General features: G+C 36.6%; 1 protein-coding gene across 2 annotated transcripts in view; it reads left to right on the top strand.

Moving 5' to 3' along the window:
* The window catches only part of ADGRL4 (adhesion G protein-coupled receptor L4), a 77,446-nt gene that overhangs the window by 43,438 nt on the left and 17,841 nt on the right, over positions 1-16,167 (top strand). For both annotated transcript variants that reach the window (XM_026854390.1, XM_026854389.1), the window contains 10 exons: positions 2,256-2,411; positions 2,938-3,008; positions 4,706-4,879; positions 4,973-5,156; positions 7,358-7,474; positions 8,603-8,796; positions 10,076-10,246; positions 11,758-11,961; positions 12,966-13,186; positions 13,281-13,347. In XM_026854390.1, coding sequence (XP_026710191.1) covers positions 2,256-2,411; positions 2,938-3,008; positions 4,706-4,879; positions 4,973-5,156; positions 7,358-7,474; positions 8,603-8,796; positions 10,076-10,246; positions 11,758-11,961; positions 12,966-13,186; positions 13,281-13,347 — 1,559 coding nt within the window. The remainder of the gene's footprint in view (positions 1-2,255; positions 2,412-2,937; positions 3,009-4,705; positions 4,880-4,972; positions 5,157-7,357; positions 7,475-8,602; positions 8,797-10,075; positions 10,247-11,757; positions 11,962-12,965; positions 13,187-13,280; positions 13,348-16,167) is intronic.

The following is a 16,167-nucleotide window of genomic DNA, read 5'->3' as shown; positions in this document are numbered from 1 at the left end:
CTTGTTATACAAACTGGTATTGTCATGGCTTTCACCCTTGCCACTTCAGTTCATTCCAAGTTTGTCTGTCTTACACAGAGTCACGCAACATGGCACTGACAGGCACCCATTTGTTTCAAAAAGAGCTTTATAATTTACTGATGTGAGAGGTTATTTAAATGCCAAGAGTAAGAACTTTAGCCTTATGTCTTTAAACGACAGCATTTAATTATGAGGTAGCCTGTGTGTAGCACTATATCATGCTTTTTTCACTCCTCCTCTTCACTGTTGCCAGATTCATTGATGTATAACATGGTTAGCTCCATGACTATGAATACTGAGGTCACAGTAACCATACTAATATAATTCAAAACTCACTTCATTAAAGAGAAACATTTGCAGTTTGGGCTATTAAATATGGAAACAAGCTATTTCCCTAATGCAGATAATTATAATTTAACCTCATACGTTAAACTTCAGTGCTTGCATCAACTCATTCAAACACAGCGCCTCCTTGGCGGCTCTCCCTGAAGAGCAGAGGTGGTTGTGCTGAAGAGGGCAAATGCACCTCCAGCCCCACCTCTCCTTCCTGTCTGCGCATGTGGGACTCTGAGTGGCTTTTCAGTGGGAGCTTCTGAACTCCAGGCTTTAAACACAGCATTTCAGATGCAAATCAGAACCGCAGCTCAGTGAGGAAAATAGGGATATAAAAGTGAGGTAGAACCTCAACCATCTTGAATCCCAGGAGGACATCTAGGATTACAAGCAGAAGAAATGGAGCTGGGGAATTAAACACAAAACAGAAGAGGAAAAAAAGAAAAAGAAAAAACATTCATCTGATTATTTATGGAGACTCTCTTGCCACTAGTAAAGAATGGTCTGCAAAGTTGCCAAAACTGCTGTCCAAAGAGGCAGATGCCCCCCAGGTTTCCTTCAGACATCTTTCTTCATTCCCTGGGTATAACCACAGGCACGCAGTACATTTTTCCATTTTTCTACAATTTCCATTTCTCTAGCAACCTTATTTCAGAGACATTATTGCCCCTTTTTTTTTCTACTCCTTTTTGAAAACCACCAACAATTTTGTATCAAAATAAGAGTTCAAAACTAATTCCTAAATGCTAATAGTGCGTTTCCAGCCCCCTATATCCGCTTGCTTTCTGTCTGTCTGCACAAAAGCCTATCAATTCAGGTAGCTATTCTCCTCTACTAATGGGTTAATAATTTATTTTTCAGCAATTTCCTTCCCAAACTCAGTATCATGCCAGTTCTTAACTTAGGTTGTCTTCCTCTGTGGTTCATCCATTCCCCTCTCTACCTTTACTTTCCTTCAGCTCAGTTCTCAGACTGTTCCTTTAAATTTGCTCATGTATCACTTCTTCATTTTTCAACTCTTTTCGTCAGATATATACCTGTCCCAAAGCTGTTCACTTTTTTCTCCTTTCCAGCACAGCACTTCACAGTCCATTACTTCATTCTTCAGAATTATTTGGTGTTGTTCCCAGTTTACTTTCTCTGTTGAGTTATTTGATCTTTATCCTCAGCCAACCAAATAATGCAAAATAATCCCTATTGCAGCCAGGGAGTTAGTACCCAGCTCTCCTAAATTGATCAGTTCATGGATTCCCTTACTGGAATTCATCAGATTTACTCTTGGACTGTGCCCCACCCAGTTACTGAACCTGCCTACCTAATGGCAAATTATTTAGAAGCACAAAAGCCATTTTAGGCAAATGTAAATTAAATATGGATTAAAAAAAAAGACATGCCAAGCACTTTAAAGGGCACAGATCTTAAATCTTAGATTAACGAGATGGATAGAGTGATCTTTTGTAGCATCTTTTTAAAGCCGTGACTTAAAAGAAAAGGCTGCAGTTTCCTTTCTCTTTTCTGACTGAATCATAAGGCTGAGAAAATCTATTTAGTCTAATCTCTGGAAAATGGATTTCAGATGATTTGCATCATGCCAAGCATTTTGTTATGATAGAATTAATATTTACACTCATGATTTTAAAACATGAACAATGTAGTCTTATATAGTAATAAAAGTGGTGGTATAAAAATATGATCAATTATGATTTATCCTTCTAATCCCTAAGTATTATAATTGGCAGGTGTTTTGCCATTAAGTTTGCCTTTTTAGTTTTTGCTTTTTTTCATTCCATGAAATTTTATTATGAAACTGCTTGCAGTGTGCAGGGTTATTATCAACAAAGCAGCAAGGTGTTAGTCTGTAAATACTTAATAAAAAATTCAATTTCTCACGATATTTGCAGATGTAGATGAGTGCAGCAATGAAGGAACTGTTGCCTGTGGAGATCATGCAAAATGTGAAAACGTGGATGGAGGGTTTAACTGCTCCTGTAAGGAAGGTTATCAACCATCCACAGGAAAATTGCAGTTTAAGCCAAATGATGGCACTTCCTGCCAAGGTACATGATATTATAAAGGTTTATGTGTTATTATAGAGCTACATCTTCTGAGTAACCCACCAGTGCCTCTTTATCTTCAGTTAGATTAATCAGCAAGTCATGAAGAAGAGGCAAGGCAGTGGCATCTGCATTTCCCGAGAATAGAATCAGTCTGTAAATGTATTTTTACTAAACAGTGTGATGAAATCCATTTGAAATAATGGTTACATCCTCATAGTTGTCAGATCTGTACTCCTCTCTGTAAATCCGAGACATCTCTTAACTTCACCCGTGGAAGTCCCAAGGAAAGAGGCCGAACCCTCTACTTGAGTAAAACAAAAGCTCAGAGTCCAATCCACTGCTGTAACTTTGACCAAGATAAAGTCTTAGTAGTTGAAGTTTGAGAATGGAGTGCTGTGTCTTATGTGCATAAATTCAGAATGCTGGTGGTTTGGGGAAATTACTTAGACAAGGGCTCTTACAGTGAGTATATGTTGAGCATTGATTAAACTACAATATATAATTAGTTTCTTTTTAATTTCTACAGAAAATCCGAAGACCAAGTGTGAGTTATACAAAGACTGTATAACTGAACATATTAATAGAACTTTAACTGGAGTAAGTAGCATTGGTTTATAGATTAATTTCCAAATCCTTTAATTGTTTCTGTTCAAAACTGTTATTTCAATTATAATAGTTCTTAAGGAGCTTTTAACAAATGCTTGAAGCATACAATTGAACTTAAGCATGTTTACAGAAGTCTTTTTAATAATTTCAAATTATTTGAACTGGGTTGTATGTTCAAATCATGATAATAACTTGCTGGGAATCTGTGTGTTCTGTTTCCAGCGAAGTGAGTCGTGATGCATGAAAAATTCAGAAGTCTGGTAATCACTCAACTGTTTCTGTAATTTCTGAAGTTACACACTGCTGCATTTACTGATGTGCAATTATTTGCTTGTTCAGAGTGAAAGGCAGCAAGATAGCTTACAAAAGTAATGTCAACAAGTGACAAAATAGAAAATGGAGCAGTAACATCCTGGTATGCTAGTATATTTACTACTCAAAGCATAGTAGGCAAAGTTGTACAGAATTTATAGACTCATACTCTGGACTCAGGACTATTTTTTTTTTTTTCCACCAGAAGCAGAGATTCCTGAAGCAGATTAAAAAAGTATTAATGAATTCACTATTCATTAGTCTACAGCTACAGTATTGTTTAATTTAAAAGGATAAATGAAAGCATAAATAAATTAAAATCAATTTTATATGTTTGCATTTTATATTAAGCAGTTTGCTGAAGTTATGAGATTCAGAAAGATATTAAAAGTCTTTTATTAACCTAGTGTAAGATATACATTGTACTAACATGCTTTCTATGTTAACCTGCAACATAATACATTATTCTAAATATAATACATGCTTAACCACATTTACATGCAAAGACGTGGTAAATGCCAGAGCAGGATCTTGGAGTGAGGGTTTTTTTTTAATACATAGTCAAACTAAAATTAAATACTTCAATTGTATGTAAATAACAGTGTGTCAGATTTTAGCCTGGTTTTTAGCCTGTGTTCTAGTTCTACTCAGCTGCAGTCAAAGACAAAGCAAACCTCATAAAAGCTGTTCAGCAGCAGAGACTACAGATCTTACAAATCAGGTGTTGCAGGGATGGGGGACGTAATGGATAAAATCTTATTAGATTTCAGTATTGTGAAGTAAGAATTGTTTTCTTCAGCCATGAGACCGAAACTTGTAATCTTCATCTCACTCTCTCTAGCCTATTACTTTTTAAACTAATTGTTTTATGTAAATGAATTTAGTAGTTCATAAACTGAAGCAGTGAAGGTGAAATAGGCAGTAAAGTTTCACTAAACTATATGCTTCATAATCTGCATTTGAAAAAAAAATACAAATATTGCCCATCTGCTCCCACCTCTTCAGCTAAAATTTAACAGAAAAGAGTCAACAGAGTAACCATATCACTGATATTTAATTATTTTTGCAGAACATATCTTGGTTCATTTTGGAGCATTAGAATAAATAAAACTAAACCTCAATAATTAAAAATAAAAAGTAACGATAGTACATGAAACTTTTAACTGTAGATGCTTGTTAGGGTTACACCAGACATGGATAACACCATTACTTTATAGGTCAACCTGTTGATTTAAATAGCGCCTTTCTTTATGTACAAGCATCTCAAAAGCCAGTATGTTCATTCACAGGTATCAGTCATTTGCATTGGGTTTGCTTTCATTTGCAGAAATGTGATTTACTTGTTTCATTAAGATGTAAGTTCTTGTGTTTTTCAGATTAGCCATTTAAAAACACCCCTAGAGATGCTGCAAGAAATTAATAAAAATACTTTGGGACCACTTTTACCTGTAGATGTGATTTCCTATGTTGAAGCACTATCTTACTCATCATTGAACACCATGCATTACTCTGCTTTTGACAATGAATCACTTCATAATACAACCATTAATGTGAGTGGATCCAAACCTTAAAGTCATGGGGGGTTTTCTTATTTTACAAATGGCATATGACTCTTCTGCTTAAAAATATTCTTTTATTTACAGGTTTTCGTTAACGTTGTGAACAATTTTTTACAAAAAGACAAAATTACAGTCTGGGAAGCTCTTCCTGTAGAAAACCAAAGACGGAGCCTGACTAAGCTGCTGCACACTGCAGAACAAGCGACACTTCTCATGTCACAGAACTTCAAAAAGACAACACAGCTAGATGCTAATACAAGTGACATAGGTAAGATAAAGAACATTAATCTAAGGTATACTTTAGATGTGGATTACTCTGAGGAATTTTTCAGCACAATTATGAAAATTAGAAATGGTGTTATGTGAAACACACAGGTGTTAATTTCTATGAGTTTCATAACTAACACCTGACTTTCAGTGTAGGTATAATTTTCAAAGTTTGAATATTTGAGCTCAGATGCCAGAAAAAAACTTGAGAGGCTGTGGAAAGCTCTCCTTTCAGTTTCTCTTTCAATCTCTCCTTATACTGTCACAGTGAATCTGGATTCATCTTATGTGCACAAAATTATCCTATGCACCTTATATGCATAAAAACATCAGTGGAATGAAATTTGAATTTGCTTTGTACAGATTTTTTTTACTCTTCTTGGTTCAGTGAAGGTATTGTAAATGAGCTTGGAATAAAGATTATACCTCATCAGTCCAACCTTGACTGGCCTTACTTTCAGAGCAATTTCTCAGTTTAAGAACAGTTTCAGAGGAGAACTGATTAGTCTCAACTTCACCATTTTGCTCTTCTACCTTCTTCCTGCGTGCCGGTGTGTTCACACCAACTGCTGATGATTTTCCTGTGGTAATAATAGTTTTACCATTCCTTCAGTGGGAGCAGAGTAGGGCTAATTCCAGCCACTCTTGAAAATTCTAATACAGAAATGCTGATTCCTTTGGCAGTGGCCACTCTTTCATCTTTATTTTTCTGAATGTATCCAAACTGTATGTGATCTGATTTCTTAGTTTAGACTTAGTGCAATCTCTTACTTGTTTGCTGTTTTATAAGATGACTTGATGAGAAAGAGTCCTCCTTTGGTCCTGAGGCAGGTCAAACCACCTGTTCTTCCCTCACCTTTCTGAAACTAAATTAGCAAGAGAGGGTGGTGAGGAAAAAAAAAAAAAAAAAAAAAAAAGCAGATTTACGTAGTGCAGAACACCTCTGGGTCTGCGGCAGATCCAGAGTGGTGCCAGGAGGTGGCTGTAACGCCCCTGTTCCCCCGCCACCCTGGCCAAAAGCAGAAGCTCTAGTGACAGCAGAGCCAGGGCCACAAAGGTCAAGACAAGGTTTGGCTGCAGCCCCTGGTGGCAGTGTAGACAACAGTCAGGCCAAGGCAACAGAAAAAAAGCTGATAAAGAGAAGGGGGAGGAATTTCCATATTGAAAGGTCAATGATATTTTGGGTTGCTTTTGTTCTAAAATAGGAAACTGTGTGAGCTCTTGTCTAAATTGGCCCCAAACCCTAAAGTTTTTTTGTTACTGTTTTTCAGCATGATTTTCCACAGGGCTTATATTTGCCCCACACATCTATTCTGGGACAAGACCTACAACATTACCCCTCTTTCTCCACTGCTTTTTATGATGCAAGCTCTCGAAATACAAGCTTTTCAAAACTCCAGCCTCAGAAAACTATTTCTTACGTCCTGACAAACATTTTCTGACAGCTGGTCTATTGAATAGCTCATATTATTTTTGTGTGCTGTGCTATAAGCAATGCAGATGGTCTAGCTTAGTGATATTCCTCCATCAGTCAAGTTTTAGATTTGTTTTTTGTTGTTTTGTTTTGTTTTTAAAAAAAGGCCTGATTGAGTTTTTTTTGTTCCCATCCTGAGTGATTGAAAGTCAGCACTATAATGAACCAAGTAAAGAGCTCAATGTCCTCTAATGTAGTTTTTGTCCTGAGGGGTGATGCTTGTTTGTTTGCTTTTTGACAAGACACATCATTATTTCACAGTGCAATGTGCATTTGGTAGCATGGATAGATAACTATAAAATATATACTTTTCAAAAATTGGCTTTTATCAAATGTTACTATTCAGTGGAGAATTTTATGCTTTGCTTTTTATAATTGTGATTTGTGGACCCTTTCAGAAATGCATTTTTAATAAAGCAATAGCTCTTCCTAAAGTAACCTACATTGTTCTTTCCAGTGCCTAATTTAATGCAAGGTAAATAAAAGACTATATTTTTCATGGAAAAAGTAAAAAGTATGAGAGCAAAATGTATGCATGAAAATAACAAAACACAGAGGTTTAAGCAAACATGCTATATTAATAGCATTTTTCTTGAAATATTTGGCACAATGATATATTCTTAAAATTTACGGTAATTATGCACTCTAATAGCACATTTATTAACCCAACTGTAAATTATGGTTGACTATAATGGAACTGTGATTTGTACGGTATTTTTCTTTTTCAGCACTCAAGATTTTTGCTTTTGATTCACACCACATGAAACACATTCACCCTCATGTATACACAGGGGGAGATTACATAAAGATCTCTCCAAAGAAGAGAGAGAAATCTCATCCTAATGGTAAGAAACAAAGATTAGCAAGTAGGTGGCTTAATAAACCTCTTGGATACACTTGTACCCACTAGTATATAACCAAATGTGCAGTTTACCAAGACTGAACTTCAACCTTGCTAACTACAGAGGAGTCAAGGTATTTTTATTACCCTCTCCTACTCCTTTATTGTCTCAAGACTGATATTTCTAACACTTCCAGTGGCACAGTGAGTATCCGGTGAAGTTTAACACTGAATATTGCTAACAGAGACCCAAACTTTATCATTTTCTCAGCCAGAGATCTACTGTGTGACTTTGGACTGCCACCTCAACTCTCTGTGTTACTCCTTCAAAAATTGGTGCATCTTTTCTATTTAGAGAGTAGCTCGCTGGAGCAAGAACATGTATTCTTCAGTACAAAAACCAGCAGGGCCCAGATCTTGGCTTGGACTTCAGAGTGCTATAGAAATGGCTTACAACTACTGTCATCACTAAAACCAAATAAATGTGTTTAAAGAGCTCTGGAATTAAGCCACCTAACCTAATAAACATAGAAAAGATAGTTTAAATCTTAATCTTCCAGCTAATCTGAATCTTACCACCTATTAGTATCCCAAAATGTGGTTTATCTTCATACCAGGGAGAAAAATTATGACATTTTTTCAGATCAGCGCTGCATCGTAAAATATTTTTTCCTTTCTTTTTCCCTATGTGTCTTCCATTCTGACTCCACTGTAATGGAAGTCAAACCTATAATGGAAGTCAAACCAAGCCAGGTACTCCAGAGAGGCCCAGCATTTACCTCAGGTCTGAGCCGTTTTAGTTTGAGACCTGACACCACATGTGTAGCCAATTGCAGAACAGCAGCAAGCATATATTACTCTAGAAAAAAATATTATATGCATATATCTAATTAGAATTTCCAATGTGAACACACATTTTTATTTCTAATGGCAGTTACATTGTTTTAAATAAAGCTATATTTCCTTGTCTCTAAAACATTTTTATAAGTATTCCACAAAGATTCCATCTGTTTTGCATATTTTATGCAATGGCAGAAATAATGTCTATTGTTTATTGTTTCCTTAATGTCTTCAATTTTGTTCTTCTATAAAAAACCCACAAACTACTAAACATGGTCTGTTTGATTGATAGGCACCGTTGCAGTTGTCTTTCTGCGGTATAGCAATATTGGTTCTTTGCTTTCATCACCTAAAAACCACTCCTTGAAAGATACTTCAGAGCAGAGGCAGACAGTAAGCTCATCACTTATAGCTGTTGCAATTAGCTCAAATCCACCTACGCTCTATGAGCTCGAGAAAATAACATTTACCTTAAAGTATGCCAAGGTAAGGGGTTTTTTTATTATCAGCTTCAAATAAAACAAACAATAGCTAATTATTTTATGTGATGTAACCATACCTGCTGCGTATGATATATTGAGGCATAATTCTGTTGTTTGCTGATGTGAGTTTGTCATTTATTTCTCTAATAAGATTAATCTCAAATGTGACATCCTAAGTGCAATATACTAAACATGATAGCGCTGAAAATTGCTGTGGGACTAACGCAAAGACAACAATGCCATCTTTGCTGGTTTGTAGTATAAATAAAACATAGATTCCTGAACCAGAGATTGTTACAGGATCTTGACTATTCTGTATTTAAGTGGGTTTCTTTCTGAAATTTTATCAGATGTTTAAGCATGCATACTAAAAAAGTGAAGAAATGTTTTAAAGTTAATGCAGGAAGTTAACCTGAAGTTAGGAGGTAATAGCAGAATCTATAGTACTGCAACTTGTTATTTCTGAAATGTGAACACATTTATTTAAAACTGAGAGTTTTACTTCCAGTATATATATATTTTTGCTGACTTCATTTGTATGTGAAGAATTGCCTTACACGGCACAAAGAATTAACAGAAACATAACAAGAAAGTGATTCTGTAGGGAGGTGGGCAGTGGAACAAGGTGTTAACCTTGGTTATGCAGCTTTTAAATTTGTTACTTGCCTTCTAATATTTGAGCTAGAGATCACCTTTATATAAATTTGCATATGTTTATACAGCCTATAGTACAGTGGGGACCTTATCTTTGACTAGTGTTACTAAGTACTAACTGTAATAAATAATACTAATGGTCTTATTCATCGCTGTCATTGCACCTGATATAGCAGGTGTGATATGACCCTGGCTTTATCCCAGATTACTTTGTAAAATGCACAGAATAAGTCTCAATTTTTAAACTGCTCATTTGGAAGGGACTATGAGCAGGACAAGCAATGTGGCTGTAACCTTGGGGTTTAGTCCATGTTCAGCAGGTGCAGGTGTATATATAACAATGTTTTCAGGAGGTAAAAATTCCAACACCTTTGCAAGTGCCAGAAGGGCTCAGTAATCTGATTAGCCAACATGTTTGGTGGGGTGTTAGCTATGTGGATAAAATGCTTCCATCCCCAGCCATGTTTTTATTGCTTGGAATAGGCCTTGCAAAATGTGTTTTTTGTTTCCTAATCTTCCAATGGTAACAAGCAATTTTTAATGAATTGTGTTGGCTAACGTAAGAAAGGTCTCTTGATGGGTAATATCCTGCCTTTTGCCATCAGTAAAACATCTTGTTTCTGTTCCAGACTGCAGATAAAGATATTAAATGTGCGTTTTGGAACTACTCGGTAGACACAATGAATGGCAACTGGGCTACAGAAGGTTGTGAGCTGACACATTCCAACTCCACTCATATCTCATGCAAATGTAATCATCTGACTCATTTTGCTGTTTTGATGTCCTCAGGTGGCTCTGTTGTAAGTGCTATTTTAATTTAGTGTTTTACCTGATACTTTTTCATGTCTTCATTCCTTACATTTTTATTTCAATGCAACTTAGGTACTTTTCCCCCTTTAGGTTGTCTCTTGTTTTTGTTCAGCAAACACACAATTTATTGTGCACAGAGCAAACAAAATTCCTCCCATATGTGTTTGAATTTCCTTATGTCCTTTCTGCAGTATTACAGAGCAGTGATGCAGCAAAGTATCTCGTTCCAAATACACAGTCTGTTGTGCTTATTTTTGGTGCATTGCTTTTAATTTTAAATCCCGCTTTAAGACTGCTATGGGATTTAACTGGCATTCATTGGTGGTCAGTAACCATATGGCCCTATATTTCTCTATCACAAAACTTTGCCACCCATTTGTCTAACCTTGGCATCATTAAATCTGCTTGAAATTGTCTCCTGAGAGTTTATAACAGCATAATCAATTTGAAGTTTATGACTATTAAACACGGATGTTCATGACCAGCACAAAACTGTGAGAATGACCACTCAGTTTATGTGCGTGCCTCTTAATATAAGAGAGGGCCCATAGATTTCCAGGGTCTGTATGGGGATCTGCAAGAGCTCAGGTTCTGCCTCAGGAGGCAGCTTTATAAGGTATCAGAACTGACAGCAAGCAGAGTATCAGCATGAATATACTGTATTGAGAGAGTCCTCTCACACTGTGAACTTCATGCTGATAGAGGCTGTTTCCTGGTTGCTAAATAGCATCCTAAGTCTTCAGTTCAAATTTAAAACCTCTGCAGGTACTTATATAGTTATTTTGAAAAGGAAGGCTGGGAGGAGAATAATCTCTGGTCCTTTATTTAGAAAAAAAAAAAATACTTGTATATATTTTATGGTCAACTGAATACTATCCTTATGCTGATGCACAGTCATGTATTTCAGAGATTCTTTGTGCAGATACCAAGCAGCAAATATAACTGTATTCCTATACAGAAAATATTCACATCCCATATTAAAATAGCCTGTGTTTCTCTGGAGAATGTTCATGTTACATATCTGAATAGCATTTGTTTGAAGTGATTGTTATTTCAGAGTCTTGTTTTGATCATGTTGCAAATTCAGTTATTCAATTTTGCTTATCTAAGTCACCGCTGTGATAAGTCCTTTTATATTAGAAAATGTTCATGTCATATTAATATATGTCCTACTGTCAGTGTATTTGTCATTCACTAAAATGATCTGATTTTGAAATCATAATAGGAGATACTGATGTTAATAAAAAGTTTTGATAAAAAAATATCAGAAAATGCAAGAGCAGGAATATATACAGTGCATTACTGATTTTCCCTAGAATTATATCTGTCCCACAAAAAAACAATACTTTTTAGATTATCCAAAGTGTACATTTGCGGTAAAACTCTACAAATATTTTTGATTAATATTTTGTAGAAAAGAAGAAATTTATTATAGAATGAAGTCTTTCTTGAGAAAGTACAAAGCTATTCTTTTAAATATTATATTATAATTTTCCCCCAGGGTGTTACAAATTATAACATTCTCACAAGAATCACTCAGCTAGGAATAATTATTTCGTTGATTTGCCTCTCCATGTGCATTTTTACGTTCTGGTTCTTCAGTGAAATTCAAAGCACTAGAACGACAATTCACAAAAACCTCTGCTGCAGCCTTTTCCTGGCGGAACTTATTTTTCTGATTGGAATTAATATGAACAGTAATAAGGTGGGTAGTTTTCAGTTGTATCTTGATTTTGTGTTGTAAATATACAGTATAAGATGTGATTTTTCCATCTACTTCCAGTATTTCCTGGTGTCAGTATGAATATTCTAGTGACAGTGACTTCCCAGGCTAGTAATAGAAAATATAAAAGGGACTTTTAAAGAAGTAGGGCCTTCATCTGAGCTGGCGTATATTGACTTTGCTCTGTGGGTTTCATTTAAACTTTGTCACTTTAACTGAGGCTGTGGTCTCAATACGTTTAGCATTTTCACTGTTCACATCTGTTTGGATGCTGTACAAAGCTACACTGGTGGCTTTCGGTATGAGTTTTCCCTACAAGCCAGGCCAGAGCTGCAGTCCCAGGCTGGCATTTACGATGTTGCACTGTCGGCTGGAAGACCCCTTTCCTTTCTGCATGTGAAGTCTTGAGCTGCCCTTCTTGCTTTTCACACAAGTTTGGTGTTGATTTTTGCACCTCATGTTAGTTTTAGGAAACCAATTATGCATAAATTATCAGAATACTCCTACTATAAGTAGCTGAAAGGATTTTAAATTACTTGAAAAAATATGAGCTGCTATGCCTCAGGTAGTACTCCAGTACTGATTGATCGAGAAATATAATTTTGCAAACACTTTGTAGCAACAAACATTATTTCAGAAATAATTCCTTGTGATGCTTAATTACACTATTATCAAATTCATAAAAATGAACGTTGTCTAGATCAGATCAACTTTGTCAATTTGTCAATTTGTTTATACAGTTTTTCTGGGAATTCATGCACCAATTTTAAAAGTTTAATTTAGTCTCTTTATTTTGCCAGTTGCTACAGAAAACACTAATGAACAAGTGTGCTCATGGGTGTAGGCCAAGTTTTTGTCAGTCAGCATTACACCTGGGCTATTGGACCACCACTTTAGAGTCACTAGGTTGCTGTGCTTATGCTGTTACATTAACCGAGGCATATTGATAGAATTATGACTCTTGCTTTCTCTTATTGAATTTCTAGCTCTTCTGTTCAATTACTGCTGGATTACTCCATTATTTCCTTCTAGCTGCTTTTGCATGGATGTGCATTGAAGGTATTCACCTCTACCTTATAGTTATGGGAGTCATCTACAACAAGGGTTTCTTGCACAAGAATTTCTATGTCTTTGGCTACGTCAGTCCAGCCGTGGTCGTTGGAATCTCTGCTGCACTGGGCTACAAGTACTATGGCACCACAGAAGTGTAAGTCACTGTTTCTGTGTCCAAATCAACATACATAAGGATGCAATAGTCACAATAGCACATTTCAAGTCATTTTCTGCTGTTTACATTTCAGATGTTGGCTCAGCACAAAGAATAACTTTATATGGAGTTTTATAGGACCAGCATGTCTAATAATTCTTGTAAGTATAATTTTCATTTTTTACTGTAGTACATAAAAATGATAATAAAAGGTGTTTAATAATCACCCGCCCATTGCCAGCATAGCTGTGAGTGCTAATTATAGGGCAGAATTGGCTAATTTAGACCTTTTTATAGTGTCTCTAAATTATTTATATGCTGTACATCTAAATACTTTACTAGCCTGAAAAATGAATGTTTGACCAAAAAAAAAAAAAAAATCAGTATAAGATTAGAACGCCTTGCTTGCTTGCTTATTGCTTTTATCCCAGTGGTTTGAGAAATTCTGTGAAACACTTCTGGTTTTTAAGAAGTAGTATCTTTGTATGTTGCTGGCATCTCAGCACAGCTCAGCAGGAGGTGTACACAGACACTATCCTAGCAGACAGATAATCTGGTTTTTCAAATGTTGTGTGACTTAATCTCTTATCAGTGATCGGTCATCTTTGTAAGATTAGACTGTCATCTTTATGGTTTTATCACTCGCGTGTACCCTGTCATCATCAAAGCTATTTTAAACTAAATTGCGACGTCAGAGAAAAGAACCTGCTATTTCACATGGGCAGACAAGTCAAGTATTGATAGCCCTATTTCAGCTGTGAAGAGGGCCTTTTTAATTCTTATTGGAAGTGGTTTCAAACCTGCAAATTTGGCAGGTATTATATGTTCAATTCTGAATCGAGGCATTTTGGTGCCTCGGGAGCATTTCTAAGTGCTATAAAGTTTAACAAACCATTCCAACTGTAATGGGGCATTATTGTGTATGACTGGGTTGACAGTGATCTGGCAATAGCTGGAGCTAACAGGAGGAGAAGCTACAATAGAGAGGCCTCATGACATCTACGGTCAAGTCAGTTATAACCTTTGTGGCTTTTTAAGCTATTTGGTGATAAATGTGAGGATTTGTAAAAAGAAGTGGCAATGCATAACACACACAAGATGATGGTAAACCAGTTTTATTTCAACATATTAGCTATTTCAAAGCTTGAATAAAGGATGTGTAATTCTCATGAAGTTCCACCCCAGATTTCTACCGCAGATTGTGCATAGGCAGGCAGCAACCTGACAGATGCAACTGCAGGGTGATACCTCCCTATCTCACCCTCCTGGTGAGCACAGCAGAATTCCAGAGAGGCAATGCACCATAACTTCCCTTGGCTCAGTGCTTCTGGGGTCAGATGGTCCTGACAGCCAACAGGTTACTGTGGTAAAACAAAATCAGGGGGAGAGACCATCCTTTACTAAGAAATTCTTACACTTCTTAGGTTTAAGTTATCTCTTTCTTCCATGAAGGCAGCAGGGTTGGATCTTTTTTGTTGTTTTTGCTCTCATTCCTGTTCCTCATCTGCCTTCAGGTGAAGATTTATGGGCAGTAGTGTATCACTGCACTGTTAGCACAGGAAAACTGCATTATCAAAATAAACAACATGCCCCAAATTTATGCATCTGTAACCTTGTTTTCAGCTCTGTGTGAGCTGTGACGGATGAGGGATCTTAGGTACACAGTACAGAGGCAGAGCAGGTCTGCAGCAGCTTTGATGTAAGTCTAGCTGGCCACAGAAGCAAATCCTTCAAGATGAGACCTGTAGCCATTCTTTGAGCACTCCAGATCTTCCAGAAATCCCTGCAAATTAAATGAAAAAGGTGAGGTGATAGAAGTTGATACGGGCCCTATGCACCAATGCAGTCCTCCTATGGATGAGGATAGAAGCCAGACAGGTTTTTTTCTTCTCCCACTCCTTTGCCTAAGTGAAGCTTAAGTGAGCTATAGCTGGTCAGCAAATAGCCCTGTGGTTGTTTTGCTATTTTTTGTATGTTATGGAAGTATTCTGTGATAGCTTGTTTTCACAGTATTTGCATATTATTATCTCTCATAATCATGCACTACGAGCCCTGGGACGAAAGGCAACCCACTTACAGCAAGCTGCTTCATCTGCTGTGTGATTTTTTTTTTTTTTTTTTTTTTTTTTTTTTGTGTTTAGACAGCTTGCTTTGATGGAGTGATAGCAAATTGAAGCCTGAACTGCAAGAGGGATGTCTTCAAAGAGTGCAGGGAGATAGGTAATTTGCTCACACTCTATCCAGGTTATGGTCTAAGGAAAATATAGGAAACCTTATGAAAATAGGCACTGACTCTAAAAGATGAAGTTGGTGCTAGGTGTCTGCTCTGTGGAAGGCACGTTGCTGGTGGTAATTCTGTTTCCATTGTCCAGTTTTTCTGTCAAGCATACTGCATGGGCACCACCGTAACAAAGATTAAACTCTTTCCAAAGTAGTACCACTCTTTCAAATTCAAAAACCAATCTCTTTCCAAGATTTCTGTTCTGCCCACAGCTAATTAAAGAAAAAAAAATGCTAATTAAGGACTCTGAGAAGGAAATGTTATTTTTATTCTGGGATAACCAAGATAGGGCACCACAACCCTGATATAGAAAGCTGCAAAATCTGGCAGCTTCAAATTTATCTTTAACCCTGAGCTTCATCTATTAATAGCATTGAGTTTGCAGGTTTTCCAAGATAGCCTGGAGAGTTTGGATTCCAAATCTCTAGAGAGCTGTTCACCACAAATCTGATTCTTGCACAAAAACATTAAAGTCATTCTTAGCACAAATGCCCATGTACCCACATGGTGCTTTCAGTTTCTATGAATGGGGACTCAGGAGATTTGTGGTTTGGATTATACTGTAACATGCCTTTGAGACAGCATGTAAATGATGAACAACAGAACCAGTTCTGTACCCAGTGATCTTCTTCTGTCTCAGGGCGTGCCATTTCAAACACATCCTTGGGCTTCATATCTGCAGTAATAATGGAGCATAGGG

The sequence above is a fragment of the Athene cunicularia genome, assembly GCF_003259725.1.
Source record: "Athene cunicularia isolate RWA chromosome 8 unlocalized genomic scaffold, athCun1 chr8_part1, whole genome shotgun sequence".
Lineage (NCBI taxonomy): Eukaryota > Metazoa > Chordata > Aves > Strigiformes > Strigidae > Athene > Athene cunicularia.
The sequence above is the reverse complement of the archived record's forward strand: the minus strand, read 5'-3'. Positions and strand labels throughout refer to the sequence as shown.